Source organism: Parathielavia appendiculata (genome assembly GCF_033297405.1).
Source record: "Parathielavia appendiculata strain CBS 731.68 unplaced genomic scaffold N657scaffold_3, whole genome shotgun sequence".
Classification (NCBI taxonomy): domain Eukaryota; kingdom Fungi; phylum Ascomycota; class Sordariomycetes; order Sordariales; family Chaetomiaceae; genus Parathielavia; species Parathielavia appendiculata.
The window spans coordinates 3,221,167-3,235,759 of NW_026944222.1; the positions used below are offsets into that span (position 1 = coordinate 3,221,167).

General features: G+C 56.8%; 5 protein-coding genes across 5 annotated transcripts; 3 read left to right on the plus strand and 2 right to left on the minus strand.

The window, feature by feature from the left end:
• Positions 1-941: 941 nt before the first annotated feature.
• On the plus strand, positions 942-1,699 carry N657DRAFT_643405 (uncharacterized protein). The gene is made up of 2 exons (XM_062792549.1): positions 942-1,302; positions 1,366-1,699. Exon 2 carries the CDS (start codon positions 1,433-1,435, stop codon positions 1,640-1,642), a length of 210 nt encoding a protein of 69 aa, XP_062650392.1. The 5' UTR covers positions 942-1,302; positions 1,366-1,432; the 3' UTR covers positions 1,643-1,699.
• N657DRAFT_314527 (uncharacterized protein) lies at positions 1,591-2,500 on the plus strand. Its single transcript, XM_062786760.1, has one exon. The coding sequence runs from the start codon at positions 1,828-1,830 to the stop codon at positions 2,377-2,379; it is 552 nt and encodes a 183-aa protein (XP_062650393.1). The 5' UTR covers positions 1,591-1,827; the 3' UTR covers positions 2,380-2,500.
• Positions 2,501-3,740: 1,240 nt separating this feature from the next.
• On the plus strand, positions 3,741-6,486 carry N657DRAFT_567973 (uncharacterized protein; the record flags this gene model as incomplete). Its single annotated transcript, XM_062788553.1, has 3 exons — positions 3,741-3,937; positions 4,404-4,539; positions 4,606-6,486. The coding sequence occupies 3 exons, from the start codon at positions 3,741-3,743 to the stop codon at positions 6,484-6,486; spliced, it is 2,214 nt and encodes a 737-aa protein (XP_062650394.1).
• Positions 6,487-7,071: 585 nt separating this feature from the next.
• Positions 7,072-11,197, minus strand: N657DRAFT_662782 (uncharacterized protein). Its single transcript, XM_062795152.1, has 4 exons — positions 9,562-11,197; positions 8,858-9,295; positions 8,701-8,808; positions 7,072-8,639 (listed from the first exon to the last, which is right to left on the minus strand). The coding sequence occupies exons 1-4, from the start codon at positions 10,858-10,860 to the stop codon at positions 7,551-7,553; spliced, it is 2,934 nt and encodes a 977-aa protein (XP_062650395.1). The 5' UTR covers positions 10,861-11,197; the 3' UTR covers positions 7,072-7,550.
• Positions 11,198-12,126: 929 nt separating this feature from the next.
• On the minus strand, positions 12,127-13,126 carry N657DRAFT_569205 (Annexin; the record flags this gene model as incomplete). Its single annotated transcript, XM_062788645.1, has 3 exons — positions 12,127-12,257; positions 12,312-12,459; positions 12,524-13,126. 3 exons carry the CDS (start codon positions 13,124-13,126, stop codon positions 12,127-12,129), a joined length of 882 nt encoding a protein of 293 aa, XP_062650396.1.
• Positions 13,127-14,593: the final 1,467 nt, after the last annotated feature.

Here is a 14,593-nt window from a genome sequence, read left to right on the forward strand (position 1 = left end):
TAGAGGGCTTGTACGAGTTGATGGTTGAACGTCAAGGAATTGGATGTAGTTAGCGTGCCAAGGCCCTTTAGGCTTCGCGCCTCCGGGCGAAATAAATTCCATCCATCCATCCATACAACGGACAACACCACGAAAAGATTCAACATAGGTTGATGATACTGCTCTTTCTTGGTCGAGACCTCACTTTCTGGTTCTCCTCTTACGTTTCAACAAAGTAGTCTGCATTGCTTCCGCACTACGCCAAAGCTTTACACTATTTCAAGTGCCCAGCAGGACTGGACCCGGTCATGGTGTCTGGAGCGTTCCGTCGTGAATGTGGTTTGTTTGATGATGTGTTGCGAATACAAAATGGAAGCCTGCTTCTATTGAGGAGTTTAGAGAAATAGGAATCAGCCACATTATGTGTGCTTAATATCCGGGCTCATTCTTCATTCCTCTGTCTGACCAACAATGTTGTTGTCCAACGCTCTTCTGGATATGCCTCAATTCGATACCGAAAAGGGACGCCGATCAAGATACCCTCAAATAAACGAGTTGCTGATAAAAAACAAGATCAACACCAAAAGCGATATAATCTTGAACCACAAGTTCGCCCCCTTGACGGTCCACCATCAGTGATTATACTAGGGCGGGAGGCTCGGACTCTCAGCACGATCGGGGCTGGAAGGCTGTGCTTGAAAGCGTAAATGGGAGCAACAGGCAGGCACGCCCCAGCATTTTGGAATGCGAAAATTGATTATGAATGGGGCAGAGGACGTGACTTAGACTCCAGATCAGGTTGTCATCTTTGCTTCTTGTGGATGAAGTAGGAGCAGCATCCCTAAAACACCCCAAAACTCCATTCGGCTGCCTATGAGGAGCCGTTCTCCGCCTGCCAACTAGAGCCGGGAAAGATTCGACTGGTTTTGTTGCTGGAGGGGCGTCTCATCACCAAAGTTCCGCCCGACATGCCGCGACGAATTTACCGAACCTCATGAGCATGACCGGTTGACGACGCCCATGGACTCACTACAACGACGGCAAAGCAACACACCCACAAGGAGCCAGAAGCGACCCTCGATTAACGTAGCACGCAGCATCACTGATCCAGCCATTATCGCAAGTTCAACAGAAACGCAACGAACAGCACATCGAGCAGAGCGCTGCTGTCGCCAGCCTTCCCCTCACGCCCGAGAAGCAAGCAAATCTGGACAGGGCGATGCGGTGGGTGGAGAAGGGGATGGCGTACGCGGACGAGCACGGCACTCGCCCGGCGACAATTTCGCTGGTGCTCATGACAAATTCGCTCGCGTTGTTGGCCTGGTAGGGTTCCAGTTTGCTGTTGGTGACCAACCTACTGTGAGGAATGGCTAATAAGGGTCTAAGGATGGGTGAAAAGTTCATCTAGTGGACTGACAAGCCGTATCCCATTCCGCTTAACATCATCCTGACCATGACATCCTTCTACTGGTTCACCGACTCGTACGAGCGGGCTATGTGGGCGTACAGACAGCTCATGTGTGTCGTGGACGGCGACTTCCCGGTTCTTGCCGGTTCTGTCGCAAACCGTTTGGCTACTCTTCATTCCCCGTTGAGCTTGGGCTCTCCCGCGGGCATGGGCCGAGCATCTGTTTCCGAATCTGGTGTTTTACAAGACCCATGACAAAGTCAGTCCAGGTGGAAGCAGCCGACGTGAGGTGGATGATAGGATGAACCGCCGACTCTCCCGAGGGAGGACACTTCGCGGCGTTGGAACAACAGGAGCTGTTCTTGCAGGATCACGAAGAATTCTTGACGCTAGTTGCGCCAAATGTTACCAAGCCTCACCGAAAGTGACCCTTTGCCCTGATGAGAGAAGAATGCGGAGAGTTTCCTGAAGGGTGGCATATCGTGGTCGGGCAGCAAAATGACAAGCTGACGACAGCATCGACAAGGGCAGCAGAAGTAAAAAGAGAGGATCGGTATGAATGCGCCGCGAAGCTGCTTCGAACCGCGCAGAATGCCTGGACGAGAGAATCTCAAGAAAAGGCGGTTGCTTCCTTTCCAACTCGTCATTGGTATTCTCCTCATTTTAGGACCAACAAGCATTGTCGACTCCTTTCTGCCCCTGCAGGACGGCGGCACTGGCAACTGCGCCATGTGACTGCTGGAATCGACCTGTCTTCAATTCGGTCGGTGTTCCTTCAGTCCATCGGCTCTGCTCAGAAAGAGTGCGCAGGTTGGCCTTGGAAAACCCGCAGAGAGGTCAGGCACTCCGTGTTGGATCCTCGGCACAATGGCACAGAGTCCGCGGATGAAGCATTAGAACCAAGATCGATCTGCGCAAGCGAGCGAGAGGGCTTCCAAGACCACACTGATCAGGCGGTATGGAGTACAGCTTCCATAAGTCTATCATTTTGACGTCGGCCAGCCCACATCCCGAAGGCATTGCTGCATCAGTTTCGGAACCTCGCAGAAATGCTTCTTGGGTGATCTCCGTCGGCAGACATGAAGCTGATAACTATTCATGTCTTGGCAGCGGGAGCTCGGGTCTCATAAGCACGCAGCTGGGGATGGCTAAGGTACCCAAGGGAAGCTCACATGAAACACCACCGCGGCCCCTCCAATCTTGCAAAATATAGTGCGCACGTATGACGCGCATATGGAAATGCACAAGCAGCAAAATGGAAACGGCGGTCACAAGGAGTTTCGTCCCACTGATGCCCAAGGGACGATGCTGCTGGGGTTCAGGGAGACCACTCTGAAGAGCACCACGCTGCCGAGCCAACTCATTAAATCACATCAGGCAGACACGATCATATCTGAAGCGTAGCATCTGCTGCAACTTTCTGATGTTTGCCTTGGAAACGCGGCTAAAATGGACACTTCATGTCTTCGTTGTGCGGCCCAGCCATGTTTCCATGCTGTGCCAGCACGGCGCGGGGCCCAAGGGTGGCAGATGGCACACTGCGCAAGCGGCTGAAAGGTGATGTGCCGAACTCAACCAAGCGCTGGCAGTCTTGACGGCCGAGTCCCCCACGGCCTAACATGGGCTGGCGAAGTAAAAGCTAGTGTCCTCGTCGGCCTGGTTGTCTAGGCGAACCGATGGGTTGTCGTTGAAACCCTGGCCACTCCGCTTGTTCTTGGCATCGACGCGACCCAGGATACTGACCGCATCATGCGGCGAGGGCCAACGAATCTTGCGGGCCTTGCTCAACGCGTCACGCCTTCAAGCGGCGGCCATGGCCAACTACCACGACCCTCGTCGCCGCCGCCGCGACGTTGAACAGGGATAAATGACTGGTTCGGTCGCCTTCGACATGAAAACAAATGAGCTTGTCCTCGGCCGGCCGCCTCCCCAGACAGCAGTCCCCGCGTGGGTATGGCTGTTCAAGATGGCCGCAGTCCAATAATTTCATTTATCCTGACTGCCTCTCGGACAGACGGTCAGCAAAATAGACAAATCTATCCGGGACGGCACAGCTGCCGAGTTTGATGATAATAAGGACCTGATAACCCTTCTGCATCTCATACTTGAAGGATGATTAACCTGGGCCAACTCCCACCCGTCCTGCAGCGTTGACCTCGGCAAGACGGTTCGCTCCTTGGTGCCCCTGAAGTGGTCAAACCATCACTGCGACGATCTAACACAGTCCCGGTCCGTTGAACGCCTGCCTCCCGCATAACCGGGCCTACGATATAATTACGGACGGCTCGAAGAACTAAAGGGCAGTCAAAGAAGCACAGGTTCCCTCCGAACGGGAACGAAGCAGCACAACACCATGTGGGACAGACTCAAGATGGTGCCCCATCACCACACCTCTAGGCGACAAGTCAATCACCCACTTGACGACGACAGGGTCCGAGTTGGTCTGGGTCTTAGCTCCGGCGGCCTGAATGCGGCAAAGGGCTACAGTTACTCCATCAGAGGCGGCCCGGCTCCCCAGCGGCCACCGCGAGAGTTTCTCGAGTCTCGATAGTGAGTGGCAAGCCCCTTGCATCTGAACCTGGAAACCTGGAAGGACATAGCATTCCAAATTGAGAATCTGTGGATGGAGGCTTTTGCTGTGTTTAGCGGCCGGTAGCACTGCAGTGCTTGCTGCGCCAGGGGTTCGCCGAGGCACTAACGGCCAGGGTTCCGGGCTGTGCCTCACGAGCGCCTCACGGGCAGGCAGTGGCCTGCAGCTTGCCTGTTTGGGCATCGCTTGAAACAGCAGCGCAGTGCGCTTTCAGATGACGGCCCCTCTATCCAAGCTCTCCCAATAAAGTCATCGAGGTTCCCAGAACCAGACCCTGTGACATTCCAGACACGCGTGGTCGATGTGTTTTCGTTCTACACATGTCTCCCCGCTGACGATGAAACCTATGACAACATTGGTTGTACGACGTGGACAGCATCATTATAATCGTCTCGAGCAGCCTTGCTGACATTGCCGCCATTCCAGCGAAACTGCACCCCGCGTCAAGCAACCGCCTCCCCGCAACCCACGCCGCATCACCGTCCGCACTTCGAATCTGCGGCCTACATCCTCCTTCTACTCGGAAGACCTCCCGCATCTAGACTCACAATATTCAGCAAACGTGGCGACCAAGTACAGCTATCGGTACGGCGGGGCCGATGACATCTCGCCGCCCAGCTCTCCGGAGCCCGACGCATGGGCTGCCGACCGCTTCCTGCCGGGCGATGTCTCCCCGATAGACGAAGATGACGCGCCGTCGTACTTGCGCCATGCAGGGATTCCAAACACCGATAGGTCGAGAAATGGCGGGCCAGGTCGAGCCTTTGCCCCGGAACCTCGCCAGGAGAGCCCACCACAACACCGAGGCCCGACGAGCATTCCCACGATGCGCCGCGAACGCCGCCGGCAATCCGATGCGGCGACACGAGACGGGAACCAGAACCAGCGAGGACCCCAGCCGCAACAATCTCAGAACGCGCCCAGCTGTGAAGCCCCCAGGTGGGATCCGCTCACGGGAGAGCAGACCACTAGCGCACATGGCCGACCGCCCCAAGTGAAGCCTGCTGAATTTGCACAGGGGTTGGGTATTACATCGCAGTCTTGGGCATCGCCCCAAAACAGTCCCACGGCGGCACCTACGTCCTTTGGAGACCGCGTGCGGAGGATAGCAAAGAAGGCTGCAGCTGCAAGGGACGGTACGACGCACCCCGCCGCCCGCGCATTCACGGCATCGCGTCCCGGCTGGCGTGGCGCAAGCGGGCGGACCGCCATCGTGGAACCCGTACATGATACACGCGAGGTGCCACCGCTGAGGATTCCAGAAAAGAGCAGCAGGAGGAACATTCCGCCTGCAGCTGCGTCCAAGTCCAATAGTACCCCGGATGGCCCGGTACGCCGCGGCCAGACCCCCCCAATCAGCCCACCGCCATCTGAAACACCTACCAGGTCTGCCCCTCTAGAGGGTATTAGGAGGATCTTACCTTTGGCTCAGCCCCCAGCTGCCACACAGACGCCGTCCCAGGCGGGCCAGAGATATCCCAGCCCACCTTTGTCTGGAAAGTCAGTAGCGGCGGATGCGCCAGCTGTCGCCGCCGCTAGGGAGCTTGTGCGGGACGGACAATATGTTGCTTCCGTTTATTCCAGTCCAGGCATCTACACCCACTCGCCTGACTTGGGCAACCAAATCCGCCGGAAACCGCCACCAGTGCACACAAACCACCCTCAACACCAACACCAAGTGTCCGTCTCGTCGGTCTACTCCCAACAGTCAGAGGCACTACAGCCGTCGCCCCTGCAGATTTCAAACACGGCGCGGCCGGCAGTCCCCCCCGAGGAGCCTTACGTCCAACCCCCCTCCCGCTTCAGCGTCACCACCTACGCTACGAGCAACACGGGCACAACCCACGACGATCTCGACGACCACCAGGACGACGACCAACCGCCCGTCCCGTCCCTCCCCGCCAACCTGCAACAACAACAATACGGCCGCCCGTCCTCGGACCACAGCCCCGTCACGTCCCCAATCGACCAGTTCATGTCTTCCCCTTTCACGCCACCCCTCAACACCACCTCCCGCACCCCGTCCACGGATCCCGAACACCACCAAACCCAACAATCACCCCCCTCCATCACCGCCATGCCCACCAACCCCGCCCTAGCACGCACCCAAGTCCTCGCCGTCGACCGCCCCTCCTCCCGCGCAAGCACGTCCGACATGAACAAATCCCTGCCGCCCGCGCCGCCAGAACAGTCAGCCGACCAGGCGCACGACCGCGTGGGCCTGCTCAACGCGCAGCTGCGGGCGCTTGCGAACCGGCGTATCAACATCCACCGGTCGATTGCGCAAATGACGGAGCTGATGCCGACCGACAAGCTGATGAACTCGGTCGAGGTGGTGCGCAAGCGCGAGGCCGAAAAAAGGAAAGTTGAAGCGCTGCAGCAGGAGCTGGCCGACGTCAGGAGGGAGGAGTATGAATTGGGACTGAAGCTGCACCGCGCGTACAAGAGGCTGGATCGGGAGGCGGAGTGGGAGCCGACTACGCTTTGGGTTAGGAGGGTTACGGGGTAGGTTAAGATTTTTATTGGTTTGGACGGCGTCGTTGGTTGGGAGGTAGCGACGGGATTTAGTGAACTGGGTTGGAAGCGAGAAGGAAACAAGGACTGTCTAGGTTCACAGGGAGGAAGTGGGACTGTTTTGTCATGTCTGATGGAAGAAGATGTTGGGCTTATGTTTGTTGTCTGGGTTATTGTTTTCGCGGTCTAAGCGTTGGAGCTGGTTTGGCATTGGTATTCAATTTCTCGTTTAAGCAGGGCGTAGGAAAGGCCATGATTTGCTTTTGTCTTCCGACTTTTGATCGTGACTGCAACTTCGTCATCGTACCAAGCTGGTGTGGATGGAGGATGGTAGAGCATGATACAATATTGTATATACGATGTGCGGACAGACAGAATGTTTGCTTCTGATTCCTCAATCTCTGATAGCGGATACCTAAGTGGATGTTCGTACAGGTCCTGACTGTCGCACGTTCGATGTTGCGTGTTTTTGTTGTAGGAGAGAGAAAGGGGCGGTTTGGCGATGTGCTGCGAACATCCACTTGCTAGGGGCGACGGAGCAAGAGATTAGGTCTGCCCATTGGTGCCAATGTATGTCAATCTGGAATACTCCGCAGTCAATTTCCATGTAGTTCCATACGAGACCGCGACTTCGGTTCACCGCATAATGTGTATCGAAGTGGTGATTAAGTTTCGATTGTTCGGATGCCTCGAGAACATACCCAACCCACTCTACCACTGCCCCTTTTAAAACGTAGCTTCCGAACCGTAAAAGCCAAAGGCTCCACGAGAAGCAAAACAAAGCTGAAATATTTGTCAAGGCACCGGGAAAGATAACCTGATGATGCCGAGGGAATCTAAACTACCCTAGGGTATATAAAACCTACCACGCATCGGAAAAAAGTAGAGGCTTTCGAGAAGGGCGGCATGATTGCCGAGGCTGCCAAGAGGGAGGCTCGCATGATTATACAGCAGATACAGAGATGAAGGGGTATCGTATCAACCAACTTTCCAGCGACCTCCCAGCGAGTAAAGGTGTGAAATCCGTCGAACAACGCCAGCTGAAGAGTGCTCTCCCCCCTAACTAGTCTGCAAAAGCGATGAGGTGTTACCCGACGCAAGGCTCTTTCGGACGTGGGCAGGCAGTGTCGAAGGAATATCTTCATCGTCGGAGGAGGACGAGTCGTCGTCAATGACCAGCGGCTTCTCGGACGATCTGCGGGGCTCGGCGGTTGCATGTTGGTTATGGCCATTAGCGCTCGGGGTCGCAGAGCCGGACCGCGCGCCGGCCGTGGCGGGGCTCTCCACTGGCCTGGCTGGCTCGTGGATCTCGACCCGCGCGCCGGACTGTTCGTAAACCTTTGTCGGCAGTGACGGAGGCGGGAGGGTCGGGTCGTGCATTGCGGCCGTTGCGGCGGCACCTGAAAGGCCACTGCCAATCTCGGACACCGACAGAGGCTTGCGGGTTGGCGTCTCATCTGCCACCGTCTTGTACGGCGTATGATAGCCGCCGCTGCCGTCTGTCCGCCGGCGCTTTGCATCATGCTCGTCCCAGCTAGCCTGTGGAGTGTTGGCCGTGGTCCATCCACTGCCGCCCGCTGGGCGGGAATTCGCATTCAACCCCTGTGACGAAGCAGCGGCCGCCGCCCTAGCAGCCCTCTCTTTCTCAGCTTTTTGGAGGCCCATGCGCTCTCGCTCCGCCATGATTTCGGCCTTGGTGCGTCTCTCGCGCAATCGGACGCCGTATTTCTTGCGGATCATAGACTGCTTGGTGCCAAAGCTGTTGCGGATCCCTTCCAACTTAGCCTTGCGTGCGTTCTCGTCTGGGATTGCGTTCGCCTCGGCGAACCGAGGCGCATACTTCTCCTCTGCCTCCCGCAATTCCGCATTCATTTGCTGTATTTGCTCCTCGCTCAGATGCCCGTAAGGGTCGGCCGCGATGCCAGAACCCGTTGAGCCCGGTGTACCTGCTGCCCTGGTCGTGCTATGCCCCGGGGTTGACTGCGGCTGTCTTCTCGGAACACCATTAGCTGTCGGCGTCTGAGAAGCGGAAGGGATGGTAGTCGTTGAGCTGGGTTGGATAGCAGGCGCTGGCCTCGAGAGCCGGTTGGCAGTCAGGGAGACAGTGACAGGCGGGCCGAAGTTCCCGCAAACCTTGTTGTTGAGGTGCTAGATGACAAGTTAGCTAGCCATCCGTCTCATAGGTCGGCCGGACGCGTTAGAAACGTACATCTTGTAGTTCGTTTACATGGGCGAAACCCTGACCACAGTGGGAGCACGAATGCTGGAAGCCGTTGGCGGTTGGGGGTACTTGTCTGCAGACGTCGTATACGGCATGCTGAACAGAGTCAGCACTGCAACCCAATCGGATGAGAGGCGCCACCCACATAGTCGCATGCCGAAGTATGCGTGAAGGTCCGGAAGCACTTCATGCACTGAAGGGGAGGCCGGCTTGGCTGAGATTGCGCAGGGCCGCTCTGAAAGCCATTTGCAGCCACGGCTGCGCCCGGGTAGGCCTCTTTCGGGATGACGCTCTCGTTCTGGCCGCCCTGAATCATGTCTCCTGCCTCATAACCGAGACGCTCGGCCTTTGCCAAGGCGTTGATGAGTGGTTGCGCCTCAATCGTCAAAAGGCGCTTCTCGAGGCATCTGTCAAGAAAAGCGTCGCTCGCCTTGCTGATGATAAGATCGGCAACTTGGTCGAGCGCCTCGGTGGTAAAATGCGCCATGAGTTCATGTTTTGACTCTGAGACCATCTTGCTGCCGAAATCTCTAACCGCGCGTTGGGTGATGTTCGGAAGAGCGTGGTGGATGGAGGCATTAAGCTGCGGCCGCGTCAGAAGGAAGTTCAGAAGAAAGGTGGAAAGTGCGGCGATACACGCGTGTTGGTGAGATCCGACGGACAGTGAGACGTCCGAAATATGAGACGGGATGGGGAAATATAGGTCGGAGAAATATGATTCGGTGATAAATGAACGAGAGTTCACACCGAATCTAATCGTCGGATGACTGAGGATTCTCACAAGATAAGAAGTGAAAAGGAAATGACGGCGGGTGTGGAGAAAGCATAGCAGCAGATGGGACAACTTACAACAAAAGCCTGGTGAAACTCGGAGCCCAGCAGGCACTTTTCCCAGTGGTCGCGGACAACGCGCCGGACGGCCTCGGGCAAGCTCTGTTGAATGGCATAGTTCATGCGCGTGCAGTCGTCCACAAACTTGGAGTTAATGGTCGCGTGGTCTTGGGTGGGCGAGGGGAAACCGACGGCGCCGCGTTGATGCTGTTGCGCCTGACCCGACTTCCGAGAACTGGGCGGGTCCATGATGATGGGCTTGGAGAGCGATGCGCGAAGATGCGCCTGGGGCACTTGCGACAGAAGCACGGACTGGGGTTGGGGTTGAGGGTGAGAATGGAACTGAGGGACGTGTGGCTGTTGCAAAGACGGCAGCGGTGTCGCGTGCGTCACGGGCGTCACATGCGCAACTTCGGGGGGCGGTTGATGGTGATGGTGATGCTGCGAAGCCGGCGGCGGATGGTGATGGTGGTATTGATGTTGATGGTGTTGTTGTTGTTGACTTGGATACTGCGGAGGAATTTGTGCGTGTGTTTGGGGATGTGGGGCCAATTGCTGGGGGTGCGACGTGTGTTGCGGTTGTTGCTGCAGAGGCGCCGGCGGCGGATGGGGAAGTGGATGCTGCGGATACTGATGTGATCGCGGAACGGGCTGCGGTTGCGGCTGCACCGGTTGGGGATGCGCAAGGCCGTGATGTGGATGGGCGGCCGGAGCTGGAGGCGCGGGTGCGGATGCGGACTCGGGCGCCGGCGCCCCGTTGGAGTATGGCACCGCCGGCGAATGTTGAGGTGGGAGAGGCTGTGGCGGGGGCTGCGTGCCTTGAACCTGCAAGGATCCTAGGGTCTGTTGTGTGGACAGCGGCGGCGGTTGTGGGGATGCGACAGTTGCAGTTTTAGAAGGAGGCATCGAATTTGCCGGATGGGCCTGGGATGGAGCTTTGTCGTCCCCCGGTTGACTCGTGCCGGCCGGTGACAAGTCCGGGCCTGGAATTGACGGTGCAAGCTTGTTCGCATCTTCAGCGGTCTGGACATGGGACGACAGACTTGAGGCCTCGGTGACACTGGGCTGGCCGGTGCCAATGTTTGCTGGCCGCGGTTCCGCTGTTGTCTCAACGCCATCCATGGGGGAATTGACCGCTGGAGTCGCATGTGCTGGCGATGCCAGAGGTTGCGGCATGGCTGCTACCGCGGCACGTGTGCCATCTGATGAATTCGGCTGTTGGGCGGTGGAGGGCGGAGGTGCTGTTGTGGTTGTGGCAGCTGTTTGCTCCCTTGACTCGCCTTGCCCCGCTGCTTTCATCATGGCAGTGTCTTCCATCCGTACTCGTGATCCGATGCCACAGTTCGAGACGCCAGTTTTTGGTTATTTCCCTTTCCTCTGATACGACAAGTCGCGGCTTGTGTTTCTCCTCTCAGCTTGCTTCTGGATTCGGGCACAATTCAGGCCAAGGGTTGTTCGTCTTACGATCCTGGCAACGCACCGGAAATGGTACCCGATGACGGTTGAGCAAGAGAAGGTTGCGCAACGTGCAAATGCAGAAGGAGGAATGTATGAACCTTACTAGTAGGAGCGAGGAACGGGGATAATGAGAAACTGTGCACTAGAATTGCAGGCCAGCGTCCGAGATACGGTTGGCGCTTGGGTTGTCAGTTGCGGAGAGGTTAAAGTGTAAGTTCGGGTAGCGTTGCTACTAACATCTGTTTTTATAAAAACTTTTCTCGCGGTTAAATCAGTGCGCTTTCTTTTTCTTTAATAACACTTAGAAAACTTAATTAAACTCCCTTGCATCTACCACGCTAGCTTTCCGAGATATAAATATTTTTAACGGATACTCTTCGTTAGCTCGGCCAAGTGCTACACCCATACCGTTCCACGACGATCCACTTTCCGCATTTACGCTTACGCTAACGATAACCAGCCTGAATCAGCGCTCATCTTGCTGCAAGAATGGGCAGCTCATCAATCACTTGGACTTCTGAGGAGTTTCGCTTTTTTCGTGCCTTGTCTTGGGGAATCAATGGCAGTCAGTCATCATAAATCACGGGCGCAGCGTCCCTGGTTACCAAGAGTACCTCGTGCAGTGGCGGATGAAACACCCGCGTAATAAAATATAAGTTATATCCGTAAAGTAGCTGCGGCAGATCATGTAGGAGCCTGAGGCGAGCGCCCAACAAGCAGTCTAGTATCACAGGCTAAGCTAAGCTACATAGCGTACTTAGCTGCCTCGACGGCAGCTTAGTTTTACTTTACTATCGCACATCCTCCACTCTCTTGTCGCCATGTTCGAGCGTACGGAGGGACACAACGGCACCGCCAGGATGTGAAATGTGAGGGATCCGTGGCGAGAAAATGCCGTTACGGCGAGCTGTTTGCTCTGGCACCGCGCAGTATGCTCAATGGCCAGAAGAAAATGCGTAAGTCATGACCATCCACGATACGCGAAGACTTAGCAAAGACCCTGGCAATCCAGCCGGTCCCAGATGGCCACCGCCCGACTTGGCCCTAACTTGTGCCAACGGCTGGTGCAGCCCAGCCAGAAAGAAGAAAAACATCGCCTTTGACCCTGTAGCCCGTCTAGAAACGCTACCCGATACATGCGAGCATCAACCGTTCGTAGTCCCCACTGGTTTCCCCCTTAATCCTGCTCGCCAGATTCCGATGGTACCGTTTCTCGTATGCGCCGCGGACGTTAGCCATATGGTTGCGGTCCCAGTCTAATCAGTGTTGTCAGCAGCATTTTTTGGAGGCGTGGAGAGGAGAAGTCATACGGTATCGGACGACGCGGCTAACCAACAGGTAGTCCTTGGTGCCGGCTCCGGCCATTGCATCCTCCAGCAGTGTTGCCTGGTGCATATACTTGTCGACGGCGTTGCGGAGCTGGAAGAGCAGCGCGTCCTCCATGTGACCCGAGAATTCCTGCCACAGCCTGCGTTAGAACGATTCAATTCCGCCTGGGCCTCGGGCGAAAGGCCGCACTCACCCTGCGAATGACATCCTCCAGGTTCCGGGCAAACTTCTGCTGGTACTCGTACGCGATGGCACGGATTTGGCTATCGTTCCTCGTGCTCAGGATGCTGCACACCTTCATCTCGTCCGTGCCGATCTTGCCCTCGGTCGCGCGGTACAGGTCGTTGGCGTCGCGGTCGACGTCAGCCTTGACGACCGGCGCCGATTCCTCGGCGCGCTGGGCCCCGAGCACGATCATAAAATGCCTCTCGGTCTTCATGCTCAGGTCGCCCCGCACGTCGTCCTCCAGTCGCCGGTGGAAGACCCGGTGATACTCGCTCTTGATGGCGTTCATGTCGGCGTTGGTCCGCCCCAGCAGGACGTCGTTAAGGGCTTTTTCTTTGGTTCCAATGCCGGACATGGCCTCGCGGAGCAGGTACACGTCGTTGAGGAGTGGGCCGCGGGCGAGCGCGACGAGCCCGGTCTCGAACCAGCCGCTTGTCTCGCTCTTAATGTCGGCGACGAGATCGCGGCGGTAAAGCCGCGAGTATGCGTCGCGGATTGTGTTGATCTGCAAGGGGTCCTTGGTCGACAAAATCCGTATGAGTGCCTTCTCATCCGTTCCGAAGCCCTTCATGGCCGACCTCAGCCCGTGGGCGTCCGCGTCTCCATTGTATGCGATGATCTGCGGCGGCCCGTATCCGAGAGACGGAGGTGTCGGCGGGAAATGTTGGGCATACGGTGGGTATTGTTGCGGCGGGGGCTGTCCGTAGGTCTGCTGGCCGTATGGCTGTGGGGGTGGCGGCTGTGCATAGCCGTGCGCAGCACCATATGGATGTGCGGGCGGCGGCGGAGGTGCGCCGTAGGCTCCTGGTTGGGGAGGGGGATAATATTGGCCGGGCGGAGGTGCGGCGCCGTAGGGTTGAGCAGGCGGGGGGGCTCCGTATGGTTGAGGAGATGGGGCGCCGTACGGCTGTGGCGGGGGAGGAGGCTGTTGCCCGTAGGCGTGAGGAGGCTGCTGGTAGTATTGACCCTGAGCCGGCGGAGGCGAGCCGTACGGCTGAGCGGGAGGTGGCGGCTGCTGGTAGTAGCCCCCTTGCGGCGGAGGGGGCTCTGGTTCGGTCAGCCACGATAGTTTGGATCAGCTTGCGGAAATCTGCTACTAACGCCCATATGGTGGATACCCGGGGTAGGACATGTCGCAAGAAGACGATGCCAACAGCGCAACTGTCGGTAATCGATGGGAGGTCGGAACTGTCTTTGTGCTGGTGGTCGGGCGACCAGTCGCTCAATGATTACAACGGACCGGGAATGCGGGGGAGGGGTAAAAGTCAGGTGGTGTCAGCGAAGGATGGGAACGAATTCCTGGCATTGGTGTACCCACGAGTGGGTAGAAGCGGGCTATATACGTGATGCCGATGGGGCTGTGGTCTCCCAACTGGATCATTTACGTCGCACTCACGTCAACACTGAAGAGTGGTGGCACTAAGAAGGCAGTGCTCTCATGATGTGGCTCAGCAGGCGCACTTGGACGGGACAAAACGCCAAGCTCTCGTCATCCCGTCCAATCTGTCCTGGAACCGCACCTCTCGAACGACGGACTCTTCGGATCGACAGGAGCATCCATGTAAGTCAGATCTGGAGGAAGGATGATTTCTCAGCGGTATGAACTATTGACGACTATCGGCGACATGAGAGACTCCTGATGTTTGTTAGCTTTTGAAGAAAAGGACTGCGAGTGGAGAACTTGGGGAAGGTTGCGACGGGAGCTCCAGCTTCAAAAGCTCTCCAAGAAACCTGAGTGGGGCAGAATTCGATTGTTAGCGAGGGGCACATGCGAAGGCCCCACAGAGCCTCGGAAGCGAAACCATTTCTGGACGAAGAGCTGCGAATGAACTTCCTTGGGGACAATCGCAAAGTCGTCGAGGTGGTAAGGAAAGCGTCCCAGAACAAACGAATACTCGCACAGAGTCGCTTGCGGCGCGTCTTGATGTGAAGTTTCCTCTGAGATACCGCTGCAGGTTGAACAAGGTTGGCCAGAACAGGTGGTTGGGCTTATGTGCCAGGAAACATCCCCAACTTCAACCACCTGAATTTTTGGCGA